A 15722-nucleotide genomic window follows, 5' to 3' on the forward strand; every position below is an offset into this window, starting at 1 on the left:
ACGCAATGAGTACTGGCAAGGTTCTCCTGCTGGCAATTGCAGAGGGAGAAAAGCCTTTGTGTGTGCAGGGCACTGGATCACAACCCACATGGATCTTGGGAAAGTGGGTCCAGAAATTCAAGGGTTCTCATTCCTTTTACTTAAAAAGAACTGCTATTAAAAGTCAATTTCATACACAGTAATCTGCATAAAAGGATACTCTCTCAAATGAAATGCACCCGTCTTTATAGCCATTATCAAAGCTCCATGAATGTCTTTTCTCATGAGCATAGTAGTCTGTGAAAACCTTGGTAACATAAGAACTCTCAACCACTGCTGCACTATTTATCCTATTAGGAGTGGGAATTGAGAAGCTGTATAGGCATTCAGTTCACTGAAGACATAGTGACCTCTGTGGCTTTTAAAAGAAACATACACTGCTTTGGATGATTAAGGCATGCCTTCTGTTAAGCTAATAGAAGTTTGAATTATTAGGGAACTAAGAGCCATTGAGGTGTAGGAATTGGACTGAGGAAGTTGGACTGCAAATACTTAGCTCAGCTCTAAGCAAACATGACTTGCCCCAAGTCGCTATCTACCTCAGCCTAAATTGCCTCACAAGGCTGTTAGGCTAAAGGGGGATTTTAATTCTCATTGCTGTGAGGTCCTGACATACAAGTATGATAAATAGCAAGAAAATGTAACTTTGCAATTCAGTAGAACTGGCAAGATGCAGGTTTGTGCCAAGTTTACTTTAGTGAAACAGCAGTGAGGTAACTTGTTTCAATAAAAACTCAGTGTTGGGAAAAATAAATGTGATAAAAGTTATCTCCAAAGTATTGGACACAATTTTGTTTAAACATTTTTCATAGCTTTGAAGTACACAGGGAAAAAGGCAAAGTAGTAGCAGTAGTATTAATAATTAATAAAAATAAAAATAAATAAAAATAAAAAAAACAATGTTTTAAAGCTGACTGCTTGGAGAAGTGGAATATTTGTTTCCTCTGCCACATGAATGGTTTGGTCTGACAAAATGCTCTCATTTCAGTGTACATCCCATGCTGAGTATATTAACTGGTGCAGTATATCACTTCAGATTAATAGGAAGATTAAAGTATACATCTCATTGACACACTTAAAAACAAACAAACCAGAGTCATAGACACTTCTATTGTACTGTTTTTCTTAACTTTAAATTCCATTTTCATAATACCATCAAAATCTCTAGTCTGCGTTTGCTTCCCCTAAGTTCTCTTTTCTCTTCTCTCAATATTTGGGCCTTGGCTCATCATTCTAAAGCGACACACCATGTGTAAGTTTCAGGAAAAGAACAAGGCCCCATACAATAAAAACACATAAGCTGTTGTAATAGGTTGCTGCCTGTGTTTTCCATAACAAAGAATTAAGGACTGAGTGAGTGGGGAAGATGAGAATGCTTGTGGGAAGTCCAAGTAGAGGATTATTATTTTTTTACTTTTCCCCCTTCCTCCTCCTGCCAGGACTTTGTGTTTTATGCTCCTCGTCTAAGAATTAACAAGAGGATCCTGCAGCTGTGCATGGGAAATCACGAGCTGTACATGCGCCGTCGGAAACCTGACACCATTGAGGTCCAACAGATGAAAGCCCAGGCCCGTGAAGAGAAGCACCAGAAGCAGCTAGAAAGGTGCCCCTGGTGGTGGTGGTGGACAGTGGTGGGAAGGGTGTGGTTCACTTGAATGGAGAATGTGTTGTCTTCAATAAAACTTGGCAGAGGTAGAGATTGGTGGTGAGGGTAAAATGCCACCACTGCAAGGGTAAAAATCTAGAGAACTCAGTTTTTCTTGCTAAATGTAGGCATGCACGCTTAGCTGAGAAGAGGCGACATAAAGCAATAGGCCACTATTTAAAGAAATTGTTGTATGCTTTATTTTGCAAACTGCCTTAGGTGCCTTTCCAAAAAGGCCATATATAAATGCAACAAATGACTATGAAAATAAATAAATAAATAAAAAATAGGACTGTGACGTCCAGCATTTTGTATCCCATATCAAGATGCTCCAGAGATCCATCTTAATCAATCTTAACCACTATAATGCAGTAATATTGCAACTAAGCAGAACCAAACCAGGGAACTCATACTCCTGGAATCTCTATTCTTCCTCCTTTATGAAGGCTTCTTTGGATAAACGACACTCATTATCAGTTTAGCAATTAACCCTGTAGCATATTCTATGTTGCACTGGTGCTGCCTACCACGCTCCCCCAAATAAACTCAAAGATACATGGAGTCATCCCTATAATGTGATGCCTACCCAGAATGGAGCTAACAGAAGTCATATCAGCAGTGGGTAAAGCCTGGTGAGCAGCTAAATTCCCTGATTCTGTCTGGCACAGCTCCATACTTTGTAATTTCTTCCTAGTTTCTTAATTTGAGAGCTTGTGGCACCTGATTGTTGCCGCCTCGCTGGATGCAGCCACAGGAGTGTTTGAATGCCATATTTTCATCAAGCTTCTGTCATTGTAGAAAATCACAGAAAAGAAAATCCTTTCACCCCAGCACAGGATAGTTGTGTAGGGGTAAGTAGACTTGTAACCTCCAGAGTTTTGAAGCAACTTATTTTTCTATCCATTACAGACAACAGCTAGAAAATGAAAAGAAGAAGAGAGAGACAATTGAGAAGGAGAAAGAGCAGATGCTAAGGGAGAAGGAAGAACTGATGATGAGACTGCAGGAGTACGAACTGAAGACGCAGAAAGCAGAAAAAGGTACAATTTGCCTTCATTAAACAGGCAACTGGAGCCCATGGTTCCACCACTTCCTCACATTCTCAGCCTTGTTTAGACATCCAACATAGCAGTGTGTTGGCACACTATAATACCCTAACAGTGCTGTCGCATGACATTTCATTGGATTTCATGATAGAAATATACAAACCAGGATAACATCTACTTCACTAGAGCACAGGAACCACTCTCTTAATTGATGGAAGTTTTATAGGAGCTTCCTTTTAGTCTTTGAATCATTTATTACTTGTGCATATTGCTCCATAAATGCAGCTGGCATTACTGCTATCTACAGTTAGATGGCTGAGCTAAGCAATTTCATAAAAACAACTTCTAAAATCTCCCTCAACTATTAATCAAACTATTTAAAAAATACGGTAGGCGCCTTGTAATCTTGTTTTACGATTATATAGATTATTCAAGATTAGATGTCTGCCATAATAACCCCAGGAAAATGTTATTGAAAACCCAATCTGATGTCCAATACGCATATGTGGCTGTAAAGTTCCTAAAATATCTGCACCCAGTAGTGGCAGTTCAATTGACAGGAAGCTTTTCTCTTTGCCTAAAGGGAAAATGTTAAACTGCCTGCATTGCAGGATGTTTTCTGAGCAGACCAGCTGTGAAATCTGATGCAGTGCACCGTAGTTTCCTTTACACCCTGATTTGGCTGAGCCAATATGTCTGAACAAGATTATGAAATCTAAATGCATAACATCCCACTGCCCTCCCTTTATCCTGTATCAATCCAATGCTTTAGAATCCATACTTTTCCTGCATCCCTGTAAGCAGCATAATGCAAAGCTATACCTATTAAGCTTCAAAGAAGAATGTTTTACATATTGATAAGACCTTGGAATTGTCTTGGCATTCAGAAAGCAAGCTCCTCTTTGCATTTGCAGGTAGAAGACACCGAATTTGCTAAGTATCTTTATAAGGCTGGAGTTTACAGAAACACAACTTTTTATTGTGTGGCTTTTCCCCCCATTCCAGAGCTCTCAGACCAAATCCAAAAAGCCAGGGAGCTTGAAGATGAAAGGAGAAGGGCTCAGGAGGAAGCTGAGCGTCTAGAGAACGAGCGCTTAGCTGCTCTGCAAGCCAAGGAAGAACTGGAGAGGCAAGCGGCCGACCAGATGAAGAGTCAGGAGCAGCTGGTATGCATCCAAGGCACTTGGGAGATAAACTCTGACAATTATATAAATAGTAGCAAACGAGTTTGGCTGAATGCTACATTTGGGGGGCAAGAAAAAGTTACTGACCAAAGCAAACCCTACAATATAGGACAAATTAATACATGACTGAGAGTCTGTATTCCTGAGCAGCGAGTCTTGAGAATGAAAGGGGGAAATTAAGATACTGCACAGTATGGACATTTGTTTTTCATGGAATTCGTGTCCTTCCTTGCCACTCAAAGCAAGTATTACAGTAGAGTAATACGGGGAAGCATTATAACCAGAAGACCAAAACATTCAGGCAGAAAACAAGCCCAGTGTTTAAGAGACAGGACAAAGTGATCTCACAAAACAAATTCCATTTATCTGGGCATTACTGTGGTGAAATCTCCCTCCCTGTTACCTCTAGCTACACATCAGCTGGTAGTGAGATATGCAGCAGACCCGAATAGTAGGTTAACTCCTGCTGGAACATCGGGCCAAAGGGCACCTGATCCAGCATCCTGTTCTCACAGTGGCCGCCAGCCAGATGTATATAGGAAGCCAGCAAGCAAAATCTGAGTGCAATCTCAGCTGTCCTCCACTGTGATTGATTCCCATTTACTGATATGCACAGGCATATTGATCATGGCCATTGTTGCTGTTTTTATTTACTTATTATTTACAGCATTTATATGCTGCTCAATCATTAACATTTCTAGGGGTATACATAAAAATAAACCATACAGGAGAAAATAAGAATTCATAAAACCAAATCGAAACCTGAAAGGCAACCTTAAAATGTCTGCAGGAATAAGAAAGTCTTTGCCATGTGCCTGTCTAATCTCAGGTGGAAGGGCCCATAACATTAAACACAACTTCTAGTAGTTAAGTTGTGCATCTGAGCTATTGAGGTGGCCCCTATAGACAACCCCAAAGATACCAGTGATATAAGGGAACAGGCAGGCATTAGGAAATCATGATCCCAGATTGTTAGCTAGTAGACATTCATAGCATTATCTTCTTAAATACATCCAAGTTGGTGGCCCTCTACTTAAGGTTGTCCCTCTCCGGCCAACTGAAGGGCACTGGCAGAATCATATTGGAGATAAATACCCTTGCGGTATTCTAGCTCTAAACCACTTGAGGCTTTAGGGACATAACCAGAATCTTAAATTGAACAGGAGTGGAATAACAAGCCTCCCTAGAGCTGGTTCCAGCTAACACTATTGCAATGGCATTTTGTACCTGATTTTTCATCAGGAGAGCAGCGTCATCCAAAATGGATTGCTTCCCTACCTCTAGATCTTACTGACCAATAGTACTTCCATCTTCTCCGGATTATGTTAAAATGCTGTTCTCTCTGTCAAACAGGCTACAGAGCTTGCTGAATACACAGCCAGGATTGCACTGCTGGAAGAGGCAAGGAAACGCAAGGAGAACGAAGTAGAAGAGTGGCAGCACAGGGTAAGTGCTAAGTTTCTTTAGAGCTACGTATCAGTCTGTTTGACCTCCAAGGGTTTAGCAGTTTTAGTCCAGCCTTGGAACTTTCATTGCCATTAATCTGAGAGTAAGGGCTACACAGTTCTGTAGAACAGTAGTTTTTGCTACTCTTCCAGCCCTAGAAGCGTATGATGGGATTGTGTGGGGGTAGGACCAGATTGTTTACTTAAGATATTTGTATAATGCTTCTGAGGTGCTTGTCTCAAAGTGGTTTGTATAAAAATGTTTAAACAATAAGCATTTGTAAAACTGCTTTATTTATAAAATAGTTTATAGCCTTTTACAATCCATCTCAAATCAGTGTGTACAAGTTAACATGAAAAAATAGTAAAATCACAGTAATTAACAACAAATGGCCCCCCAGGACACCATTCATCCTGAGATTAAACCCCTGAAATGTTTTGAGCGCTGAAAAATGACCCATATGGGTGCTTGCTGGAGCTCCAAGAGAAGGTAGTTCCCTAGGTAGGAGGCACCCCATGGTGGCCATTGGCAGGATTACAATGGAGCTAAGAGAACCTCCAACGGCTAAGCACAATGTTCAGACAGGGAAACAGGGAGAGAGGCTCTCTTTTAGGTATCCTGATCCTTGGTTTGGGGTTTTAGAAATTAAAACCAAAGCCTTGGTACTTGGGCTGCTAGCTTGTCACCTCTTTTAGGAGAAGTGTATTATGTCTGTGATAGGGCATTCCACTGAGTTACCTCACTGCAGCCTTCTGCGCCACGTGTGGCTTCCAGACCAACCTAGGGCAAAGCCCCACAGAAGAAGAGTTTCTGTACCCACCAGAATCCTAGTAAAAAGTATTTTGTCTAAATTTTCTTTCTGGTTCCATTACAATAGGCTATAGAAGCCCAAGAAGATCTTGTAAAAACAAAAGAGGAGCTGCACTTGGTGATGACTGCTCCACCTCCTCCACCCCCACCTGTGTATGAGCCAGTGAACTACCATGTCCACGACAACCTTCAGGATGAAGGAACGGAGTCCTCTGGCTACAGCGCAGAATTCTCCAGTGAAGGGATCTTGGATGATCGTAACGAAGAGAAGAGAATCACTGAAGCCCAAAAGAATGAGCGTGTACAAAAGCAGCTGAAGGTACGATACAGCTAGATCAGTTTCACATGACTGAGATGAACACTGCTCTTCATGGTTGGTGATTTTGTCCGAAATGGGACAAACCATACGGTAGCCACTTCATGAAACTAATTGTGTGGATCAGTAGCCCACCCAGTTTGTGCTCAGCAGCATCCATGTTGCCCAAACTATCATATGCAGCTGTCCTGCAGAAGATGCCATATTCAGTCCCTGGCATCTCCATGCAGGACCGGGAGAGACTTGAATGCTGGAGAGCTGCTGCCAGCCAGTGTAGACAAACTGAGCTAGATGGACTGAGTGGACTCACTCAGTAGAAGGCAGCTTCCTTTGTTGGTTGTTCCAAAGAGTTGAGAGATGTTTATACAGTGGTGCCTCGCAAGACGAAAAGAATTCGTTCCGCGAGTCTTTTCGTCTTGCGAAGTTTTTCGTCTTGCGAAGCACAATTTGTCGCAACTGCGCATCTTCAAGCGGCTTTGAAAAAAAAAGCGCAAGACGTTTTCGTCTTGCGAAGCAAGCCCATAGGGAAATTCGTCTAGCGAAGCAACGCAAAACCGAAAAACCTTTTCATCTTGCGAGGCATTCGTCTTGCGGGGCACCACTGTATCTGCTTCTTTCACTGCCCTTGTACTGAATGCTGAACCTGTTAAATGCAGACGCTAATAAATGTACCAGGAAGCTCATATGGAACTGAGGATTCTTCTATTTCATTTAATAATTGTGGGTCGTTATTGTAGGCCTCAGGTGCCTATCTAAGGAAGCCTGGCATGGCTAGGATTGGAAGAAATCCAGAATCTTCTAAATTGCCCGCAGGCTCTTATTTTTCTACACTCCTTTTGTTGTACCACTTCTAGTTGTCCTATTACAAGAAACACCGTGGCAAAGATTTTCATATCCTGGCTTCCAAGCAACAGAAGGACTGAGGAATGATGTTCTGTTATGGTCTTGTGTGCTACCTCAGACTCCCCTAAGTATTTGTTTGTCTGTGTAACTCATGTGTTTTAAATATTGCAGACGCTGACTGATGAACTAGCCCAGGCCAGAGATGAGAACAAGAAGACACAAAACGACCTCATTCACACAGAGAATATGCGGCAAGGACGAGACAAGTACAAGACACTGAGGCAGATCCGACAAGGCAACACCAAGCAAAGAATTGACGAGTTTGAAGCTATGTAAATGCATAAGGCAAGACTCTGGGAAAGGCAGGTTTTCAATGCTGACCTTTCTTTCTGAAGGGTCACTGAACAGTCATACCAAAAAAATAAATAATCCCCAAACCCTCACACCTGTCAGATGCTACCTGATTTTAGCTTAATACAACATCAGTTTTAAGCATACAAGGATAGCCACCACAAGGTTTTCAGTCAAGACTTGGTGAAATTTGGTCCTATGCTAGTGCCAAAAGGCTTGTCAGAATTGTTTCTTTTCCGTGTTACTATTGTGCTGCTTGTTACACTGCTTGTCTGCACCCATTTCTATAGTGGTAGGTATGTCCAGATTGGGGAATCAGCCTACTAGTTTGCTGCACCAGGTTGTTTCTTAAGCAGCACAGACAATTCAGGGTTGTAAAGATCTTCATGGCGTCCATCTCTTTCCCCCCCTTACACTGTTGACATTTCTACAGTGGTGGCAAGTAGTAAGTCTGAGGAAGCTTATTAATTGCACTGTTGTATTGGAGAAGTTCCCACAGTGATCATTCAGAAGCTATGCATTACAGGCACACTTGGATGCTCTTCTTACATAACAGATAGGCAGGGATATTGTTGGCCTTCAATGTTATTGAAGTGTGGTACTCCAGCTTAACCAATCAGCTGTAGTGTAGTATTTATATATACCTATGTTAAAGATGCAAGTGACAGATATAATTCTAGTTTGAAAAGGGAGGATAAAAGTTTTTTGCTTTGTATATTTTGTTACTACTTTCAGACTTAATATGAAAAGAATAATGTAAAAAATAGACAATAATTTCTAGTCTCTGAAGCCAAGGCAGTGTAGGAAACTATTTTGATCTAGAAAACATTTGTAAAGATGATTTTTTTTTTTACTTTAAAGCAAATTGTGATAACATGGCTGTGATTCAGTATATACAATTTCACTGTACCTATTTTTTTTTCTAACAAATTTTCTAATTTTTTAAAAATGATAGTTTCAGACTCCAACCATGAAGGGACTTTGTCAGCTTATTTTCTCTATTAAAGAGAATTTCTATGGATTTCTTCTACCACTGTGTCCATGTTAACTTCCACCCGTGAAACAATCCCACCTCAGGCTTTGGAAATCTGCTAGAATGTCAAGTGAACAATACATTGTTAGCTCTGTTCAACATGTAACTCCCTATGCTGCTTTGTACTCAAAGACGTTTTAACCGTTGTCTCCTGATAACAGTGTTGTGGGATTTGTTTGTGTAATTCACCAACAAATAAAAAAAAATCTGCAAGGCAGCTTGTGTTTGAAGTTCTGTGTGATTTCCCGCCCCGCCCCCCCAATACTTTCTATTCCTGCCATCAAAGATATTTGAAAAAATAATGGATGGTATTGGTAAATAAAACAGCTCATCTAGTCACTCTATAGAAGGAAGTTGAGATCCAGTGTAGTGTAAGTGAATGCCCACGTGTGCAATGGGTTGTCTTCCACATATCCCCATAATAAGCTCCAGAGGCTCAGACTCTGTGGACCAGATGGGGCGCTTGCAGAGAACTGGAGGTGGGAGAAGAGAAATCAGAAGCTCTATTGTAAATGCTTGTTGTGCAAGCAGACATTCACTGGATGTCTCTTGGAACAGATGAAACAAAGGAAGAACAGAAATCATTGTAGTGATTGTATTAATTTATTTTATGACTGTGACTTATCCTGTTTCCCTCACCCTCCATTTTATCACAATAAATTAAGTCCCTTGCATATCTGGTTAAAAGACCCTTAGATTTCCTTAAGACACTAGGGAGCAGATGCGTGTTAGGGTAGATAATACTAAATTAATTGGCTCAATAGTACTGGGAGCTATACAGGGGTACCTTGGTTTATGAACTTAATCCGTTCCTAAACTGAGGCACGCTTTCCCTAATGAGGCCTCCTGCCACCAGTGCCTTTCCACTGTTCTTGGACCAAAGTAAAGTTTGCAAACCAGGACACTACCAGTTTTGCAGAGTTCGTAAACCTAATAGTTTGTAAACAGGGCTGTTCTTAAACCAAGGTACCACTGTCTATGGAACTAAGCAAAACACTCTGTGGTATTTTCCAGTTAAAGAAGAAATAAGTGGTTTACAAAAACAACTTTCCAAAAAGGATACATGTGTGTGCTTGTTTCCCCTAGCCCAACTAATTACATGCATAAATAAAATGCCATACATTGGGGTTTTCTCTTACTTCTGTAGATTACAGATACCAATCAAAGATTTATCTCAAACTTTCATTGGAGGTGTTCTGTTCTTTGATGCTGACAAGCAGAAAGAATAGGTTGTCCAGATGCTGGCATATTTTGGCTGCAGTTATAGGCGTCATCTCAAGTAATTGGTGCATAGTGCTGCTGAATTTACAGGCATAGCCAGATTGATTTAGGAGAACAAAGTTAAGACTGTCAAAGTAGAATAGAAATATGGAGAAAGAAAAAGGTTTGGGCTGATTATGAGAGAGAGAAGGCAGCAGTGAAAATGAACAAGGGTGTTACAGCAAACATTCTTGCATTGCTTAGTCCTAGCCTTTAGAGTTTGCAAAAAGAGATGCAACCATGAAATAGTTCATCAACAGCAGCATTAAATTCCCAGTCTAACCTTGCTATTGCTTGAATTGTGCCAGGAAATCATGCCTGCTGCTCTGGCTAAGATAACCAACTAGTTTCCCAGAGAAATAGGTGAACTCTAAATTTGCAGTTAACACTTGTGGATCTGAGGGTCTTTCACACATGCACAGTCTGACTTGCTGTGAAGCTCCTGACATACACAGAGATCAAGAAAGCTGGTCCCTTCTTGTTCTTTTCATTCATTGTTTACATTTCTTGGGGTTAAAATAACTGGCATACCATACTTGTCTGAGCAGGCAATGACCAATGCTACACATAGCTTTCCATATGTTGTTAAGGAAGAGACATTCAGAATTTAAAGGCAGTAGCATTAGGATACAGTGAAAGTGCTATGTCTGTCCATGTGTCTGGGCTACTGAGCATCTTTTCCCACTGAAGACATGCTTGGGAGGTTGCATCCACTGTACCGGTTGATGTTTCTGGAAACACAAGAAAGGGAAAGCGATTCATCTTGACTTTGTCCATTTAATAGCTCTCGTTTTGTTAAGAAAACCTAACACCTCATGTCCTGATAGAATGCAGTACATGAATTACAATCAAGAATTAGGCAAAGGCTCCTCACATCTTGAGTTTCAATAGATACCATTATGTTTGCAAAACAGAGCATATCTGGGGTGTGAGAGTCAGACCCAGCAGTTTCTTTGTTTATCTTACATGCAAATTTTGGAAGCAGAGCAAAAAGTTCAGTCTACTCTTCCAACTCCCTTTGCAGAGATGTCACATCTATTTATATGTGACAAATAAAACTTTGTGCTTTAAACATGTTTACATTCTACAAAGCCCTTTCCTGAAACCATGTCCTTTGAAGACAGTACATTTGGAACCAGCTCTCTGAAATTTTTTCCTACAAAGTTTTGAGTACTGAGATTCAGGCTGCTTCATGCATTTATCTGGTCAATGGGTCTCTTTTGCATGGTGCAAGTACACAGTGGAAACACACACTCAGAGCAAGGGTCCTCAATCTTTTAAAATTCCAGGACCAAAGTAACGGGAATCCCTGGCACCACAAAATACCATTTTGCCGGAGAAAAAACTGGTGATACTCAGTGAACCAAAATATTCATGCACACTCCAAATAAGCAGAAGAAACGGGCAAACAAAAAGCAAGTTAAAGAATAAAAAGCAGCCAAAATACCAGGGACCTCTCCCCCCCTCCAATTAAACAACATGCAATCGGGGGTGTGGAAAGGAAGAGCGTAGGGCAGCTGGAGGCCTGCACTTCTCTTTCCAGCAAGATTTAAAAGCTGGAAAGGAGCTCCAAAAATGTTTTCAAAAGAAATGGCAGGGGGTCTGGGGATGCCATGATGCCCACAGGCACTATGTTGGGGGCTCCAGAATTAGAGTACAATTGGCCAATTAAGTATGTGGATCATCGTTGAGTATAATCTATTGAAAGATTCCTCTTGCACTTTCTATTGTTATGAGTTTGTGGGTGCTAGACCACTATAATCTCCAGATCAAGCAAACGTTAGAAATTAATCAATGCTTGAAGTGTTAAGACAGACCTGTGTGTATTAAATTGTGTGCTGGAAAATGCTAATCCCCTGGAATTAACAAGTGATGAGAACTAATTAAGATAGGCTAAATTTCCCTTGTCCAGAAAATCATCTTGGGGTGGGGGGGATGAGTCATTACAAAAGCCAATGGATCAAATGAACTTTGTGTTAAATGGCAAATGGATCAACAGATAAAGAGGGCTTGCGGTAGCAAGAGTTAAGAGTGATGTCTCTGGGAAGTTATGTGAGCAGAAGCTGAAGAAAAGCTGCAAGCAGGCAGAGAGCCATGGCTGATGTCAGACTCCTAAGCTGCACCTATGGAGAAAGCAAGAGCCTCTTGAAGTATAATGCTGGGAACCCCTCCATCATAAGGTCAGGTTGTATATATGTGTAAATAAACCATATAACATAAAGGCACCACAGTCTTTGCTGTGCCTCATTCCCGAAACGTGAACCTTGTGTAAGCATGCCTGGAACCCCTGGAATTTCACACTGCTTGGCAATTGGGGTGGCGTGTAACAATACCTTTATAACAAATGCAGTAGTTCTCATTCATTTACAAGACATGTATACATTTTTAAATAAACTATCAGATTCTATGCAGTTTACGAAATGATCTTTTGCAGTTGAACTGGGTTTTGGAGTAGTTTGCTGGTCCTGCTATATTTTTTGTGTGTCTGTCCAGCTTTTAATTAGATGGGTCTTTGACACTGAGAAAAATAATGGCTTGCCACAGAGAAAGCTTAGCAGGATACAACGCCTGCTGCGAGCAATTCCAATTAGTGTTGCTAATGACGTGTCAGCATTGCTTTGTCCCTTTGATTGTTTGCCAAAGAGAAGGCTTTTATGACAAACTGAGGAGAGCCAAAACAAGGAAAAACAGAGAATACAGTGGATTAATTCAGCAAGCAGCAACTAGGTCAGTGGTTCTCAACATGTGAAGTGCTTCCATAGTGAACTATGGGGGAGGTTGGCGTTCCCCTGTGACATCCTCCTAGTATACTGTATGTTCTAACTGGGCCAGGAGGCAAAGTTCCAATGCTTGTGTTGATTGGCTGTGCCAGGGACCAATAGGGTGGCTATCAGTGTGTTCTCCAAAGCTTCCTTTTAAGGTAGTATGGTGGACATACATGCCCTATTTCCTATGTTTAAAAATTCATCACACAAAATGGTCCTGCTGCAAGGAGAAAAGATCATATAATAAACCAGAACATTCACATTAGTGTGTGGACTCCTGAAGCCCATCAGATGCAATTTTTAACTTCACCACTTTTTGAGGGAGTTATTATTTAAGTGAGGCTTCCAAAGGACTGAGCATCTGCATGAATGCTCCAGCTTAGATGGTATCTCCTCAATGCAGCTATGGCAATGGGACTACTCTGTGTAGGTATTTAAATGAATGAAATGGGGCTGTGGATCTCTGGGCCCGCTTCCTTTTCATGTATGTATGGGCAGGGTAGTTCGCAAACTGAGCTACGAATCAAGTCAGCCCTGGTTTGAATGTCATCAATTCACCGAGACCAACCTCAGACCCCCACTCCTCAAAATGAAAATAAAAGTGCCCTCTCTTTACACGGGTGCTGCACAAATTACAGGAAGATAATATATGTGATATGCTCTGAACAGACTTGAAGCTCTGCATAAACACAATACTTAAGTTGAATTACTTAATTCAACACACGTGTTGAGCTGGGGTGAGGAACCTGGGGTCTTCCAGATGTTGCAGGACTCTTGAACTCTCAATAGTATACTCCAGCAACTTTTAGAGGGCTACAGGTTCCTCAGCCCAACCCAGGACAGTCATTTCAAGCCTTAAAAAAATTATTTAATGTGAGTTGTGCTGTTTTCCTAAAGTGTTTCATAGCCATCATTTTAGTAAACCTTACAAGAGTTGTGCACTGTGTAGACTGATGATATTATACCATTACATTAGAGATGGGGGAGAACCCGTGAACCCAGTGAATTCATAGCCAAGGTGAGATTTGATCTATAGAACTCCTAGGTCTTCCATCTCCACCTCCTTTACATTATCCCTAATGCAACACTGTGCTATGTGGGGTGATTGTGATATCTAGCAGCACAAAAGTCTCATTTTTTCCACTTACGTTTTCCGAGTCTTGCACCGCCCAAGAACTGATCACGTAAACCGAACGATGCTTGATCCCAGACGGTTAAGTCCAGACAAGTTTGCTGCAGCTGAGATGCGGTAACCCCATTAAAGACAAACAAGTGGTTCCATTGTGGCTGGGCTTGTTTCTTCAGCACAGGAGTCCTTTGTTTTAAGTCACGTTGCCCCAGGATGCAAAGGCAGCTTCCCAAAGAGAAAGTTAAAAACCATTCAGTGAGATTTATGACAGGGAAAAGGCACAATCCAGCTAAGGTTATGCATTTTCAGTCTCCTTGATTTCAGGGAGGAAGTTGAGCATGCCCCATTTGAAAGCAACAGGGACTTTAAAGTGCTCAACTTTGACTGAACTCTGCCCCTACTTTGCAGAACAAACCAGTATCTCATGGCACCTTGAAGTCTGACATTTATCGAGGCTTGAGATACAATTAATGCAGGCATCAAATGAAGCAGGCGCTAGCCTACAAAGGTTCATACTACAATTCATGAATTGTTAAGGTACCAAAATACAATGCCATTTTTTTCTTGCCACTGACTAACTAACGTAGCTACTCTTCTTGAATTACTTCAGGAAAGTTTTATAAAATACATGTACCTTACAATCCTTCAATTCTGTTGGTCTTTCTATTTTTACTATAGGAGACTTTATATAAAGCAGGGGTAAGGAACCTTCCTCCTGCCAACCTAGCAGTTTGAAAGCACATCAAAGTGCAAGTAGATAAATAGGTAAACCTTCCAGCGGGAAGGTAAACGGCGTTTCCATGCGCTGCTCTGGTTCGCCAGAAGCGGCTTAGTCATGCTGGCCACATCACCCAGAAGCTGTATGCCTGCTCCCTCGGCCAATAAAGCGAGATGAGCGCCGCAACCCCAGAGTCAGCCACGACTGGACCTAATGGTCAGGGGTCCCTTTACCCTTTACCTTTAAGGAACCTTCAGTGCATGGGCATTAAACCTGGCACAGATCACAATTTGGCCAGAGAGGCAGTTTTGCAGCTTTTCACCAAACCTTGCCCACCAAACCTTGCACATGACGTCATAAATGACATTGGGTGGGCAGATAAGGGCATGGCCACAAAAGAACAACCATGAGCTTAACGTGAGCTCTTGACTGCTCCTTTGCATGTAGGGTTTACTGACAACATCAGTCAACTGATCAGTTGATCCCAGTTCATCAGGCTGTACTAACTCTACCAACTACCAGTACAGGGAGCCCCTTTGAACTTTGACAGGTGGGCAGGGCCTTTTGTCAATTAATGCGGGCCCACAGGGAGGGGCCAGATTAAGCATCTGGTCCCTGGCTGGATCCAGTTCCCCACTCCTGAACTAAGGTCTTGTCCCTCATCCATACACACACACACACACACACAGAGAGAGAGAGAGAGAGAGAGAGAGAGAGAGAGAGAGAGAGAGAGATTTGTCTTCTTGACTTTGGCAGTTACGAGGCTGTGCCATTTTGGGGCTTCTAATCACTACAATTCTTACTGGCCAATATTACTGCTTCTAACCATTTCCCCAGGGGTAGCACACAAGGGACCTGCATGGACAGGTACCATTCCTGTGCCACAGTACATCCCCCATCTCTTGGCAAAAGCTCTTTGCCTTTAACTTTGTCATGACATTCAGGGGGATTGTGCAGTGAAAAGCAGCAGGCAAGAAAAGAGGTAAGCACCTCCTCATTCTACTGCATCATTGGCTATGCCCAAATGTTTTTCTTTCTTTTTTTCAAAGAAAGAGTCAGGATTCTGTTACACATGTTTAAATTGGCTAAACTAAGTCTGGGAGGAAGGGAATACCAAGGCTGTGAAAGGAGTCCCCT

At 41.7% G+C, this 15722-nt stretch overlaps 2 protein-coding genes across 9 annotated transcripts in view; one reads left to right on the top strand and one right to left on the bottom strand.

Moving 5' to 3' along the window:
* EZR (ezrin) overlaps positions 1-8930 on the top strand; it is a 36684-nt gene extending 27754 nt beyond the window's left edge. The window contains exons 9-14 of the mRNA XM_082215257.1: positions 1479-1642; positions 2594-2724; positions 3736-3896; positions 5268-5360; positions 6238-6489; positions 7501-8930. Of these exons, the coding sequence (XP_082071383.1) occupies positions 1479-1642; positions 2594-2724; positions 3736-3896; positions 5268-5360; positions 6238-6489; positions 7501-7665 (966 nt within the window). The 3' untranslated portion in view covers positions 7666-8930. The remainder of the gene's footprint in view (positions 1-1478; positions 1643-2593; positions 2725-3735; positions 3897-5267; positions 5361-6237; positions 6490-7500) is intronic.
* The window catches only part of SYTL3 (synaptotagmin like 3), a 41944-nt gene continuing 33870 nt past the window's right edge, over positions 7649-15722 (bottom strand). For all 8 annotated transcript variants that reach the window (XM_082215249.1, XM_082215247.1, XM_082215251.1 and 5 more), the window contains 2 exons: positions 13887-14092; positions 7649-10704 (listed from right to left, as the gene is read on the bottom strand). In XM_082215249.1, the coding sequence (XP_082071375.1) occupies positions 10574-10704; positions 13887-14092 (337 nt within the window). In that variant the 3' untranslated portion in view covers positions 7649-10573. The remainder of the gene's footprint in view (positions 10705-13886; positions 14093-15722) is intronic.

Source organism: Podarcis vaucheri (assembly GCF_965113315.1).
Source record: "Podarcis vaucheri genome assembly, chromosome: 3".
NCBI classification, from domain to species: Eukaryota; Metazoa; Chordata; class Lepidosauria; order Squamata; family Lacertidae; genus Podarcis; species Podarcis vaucheri.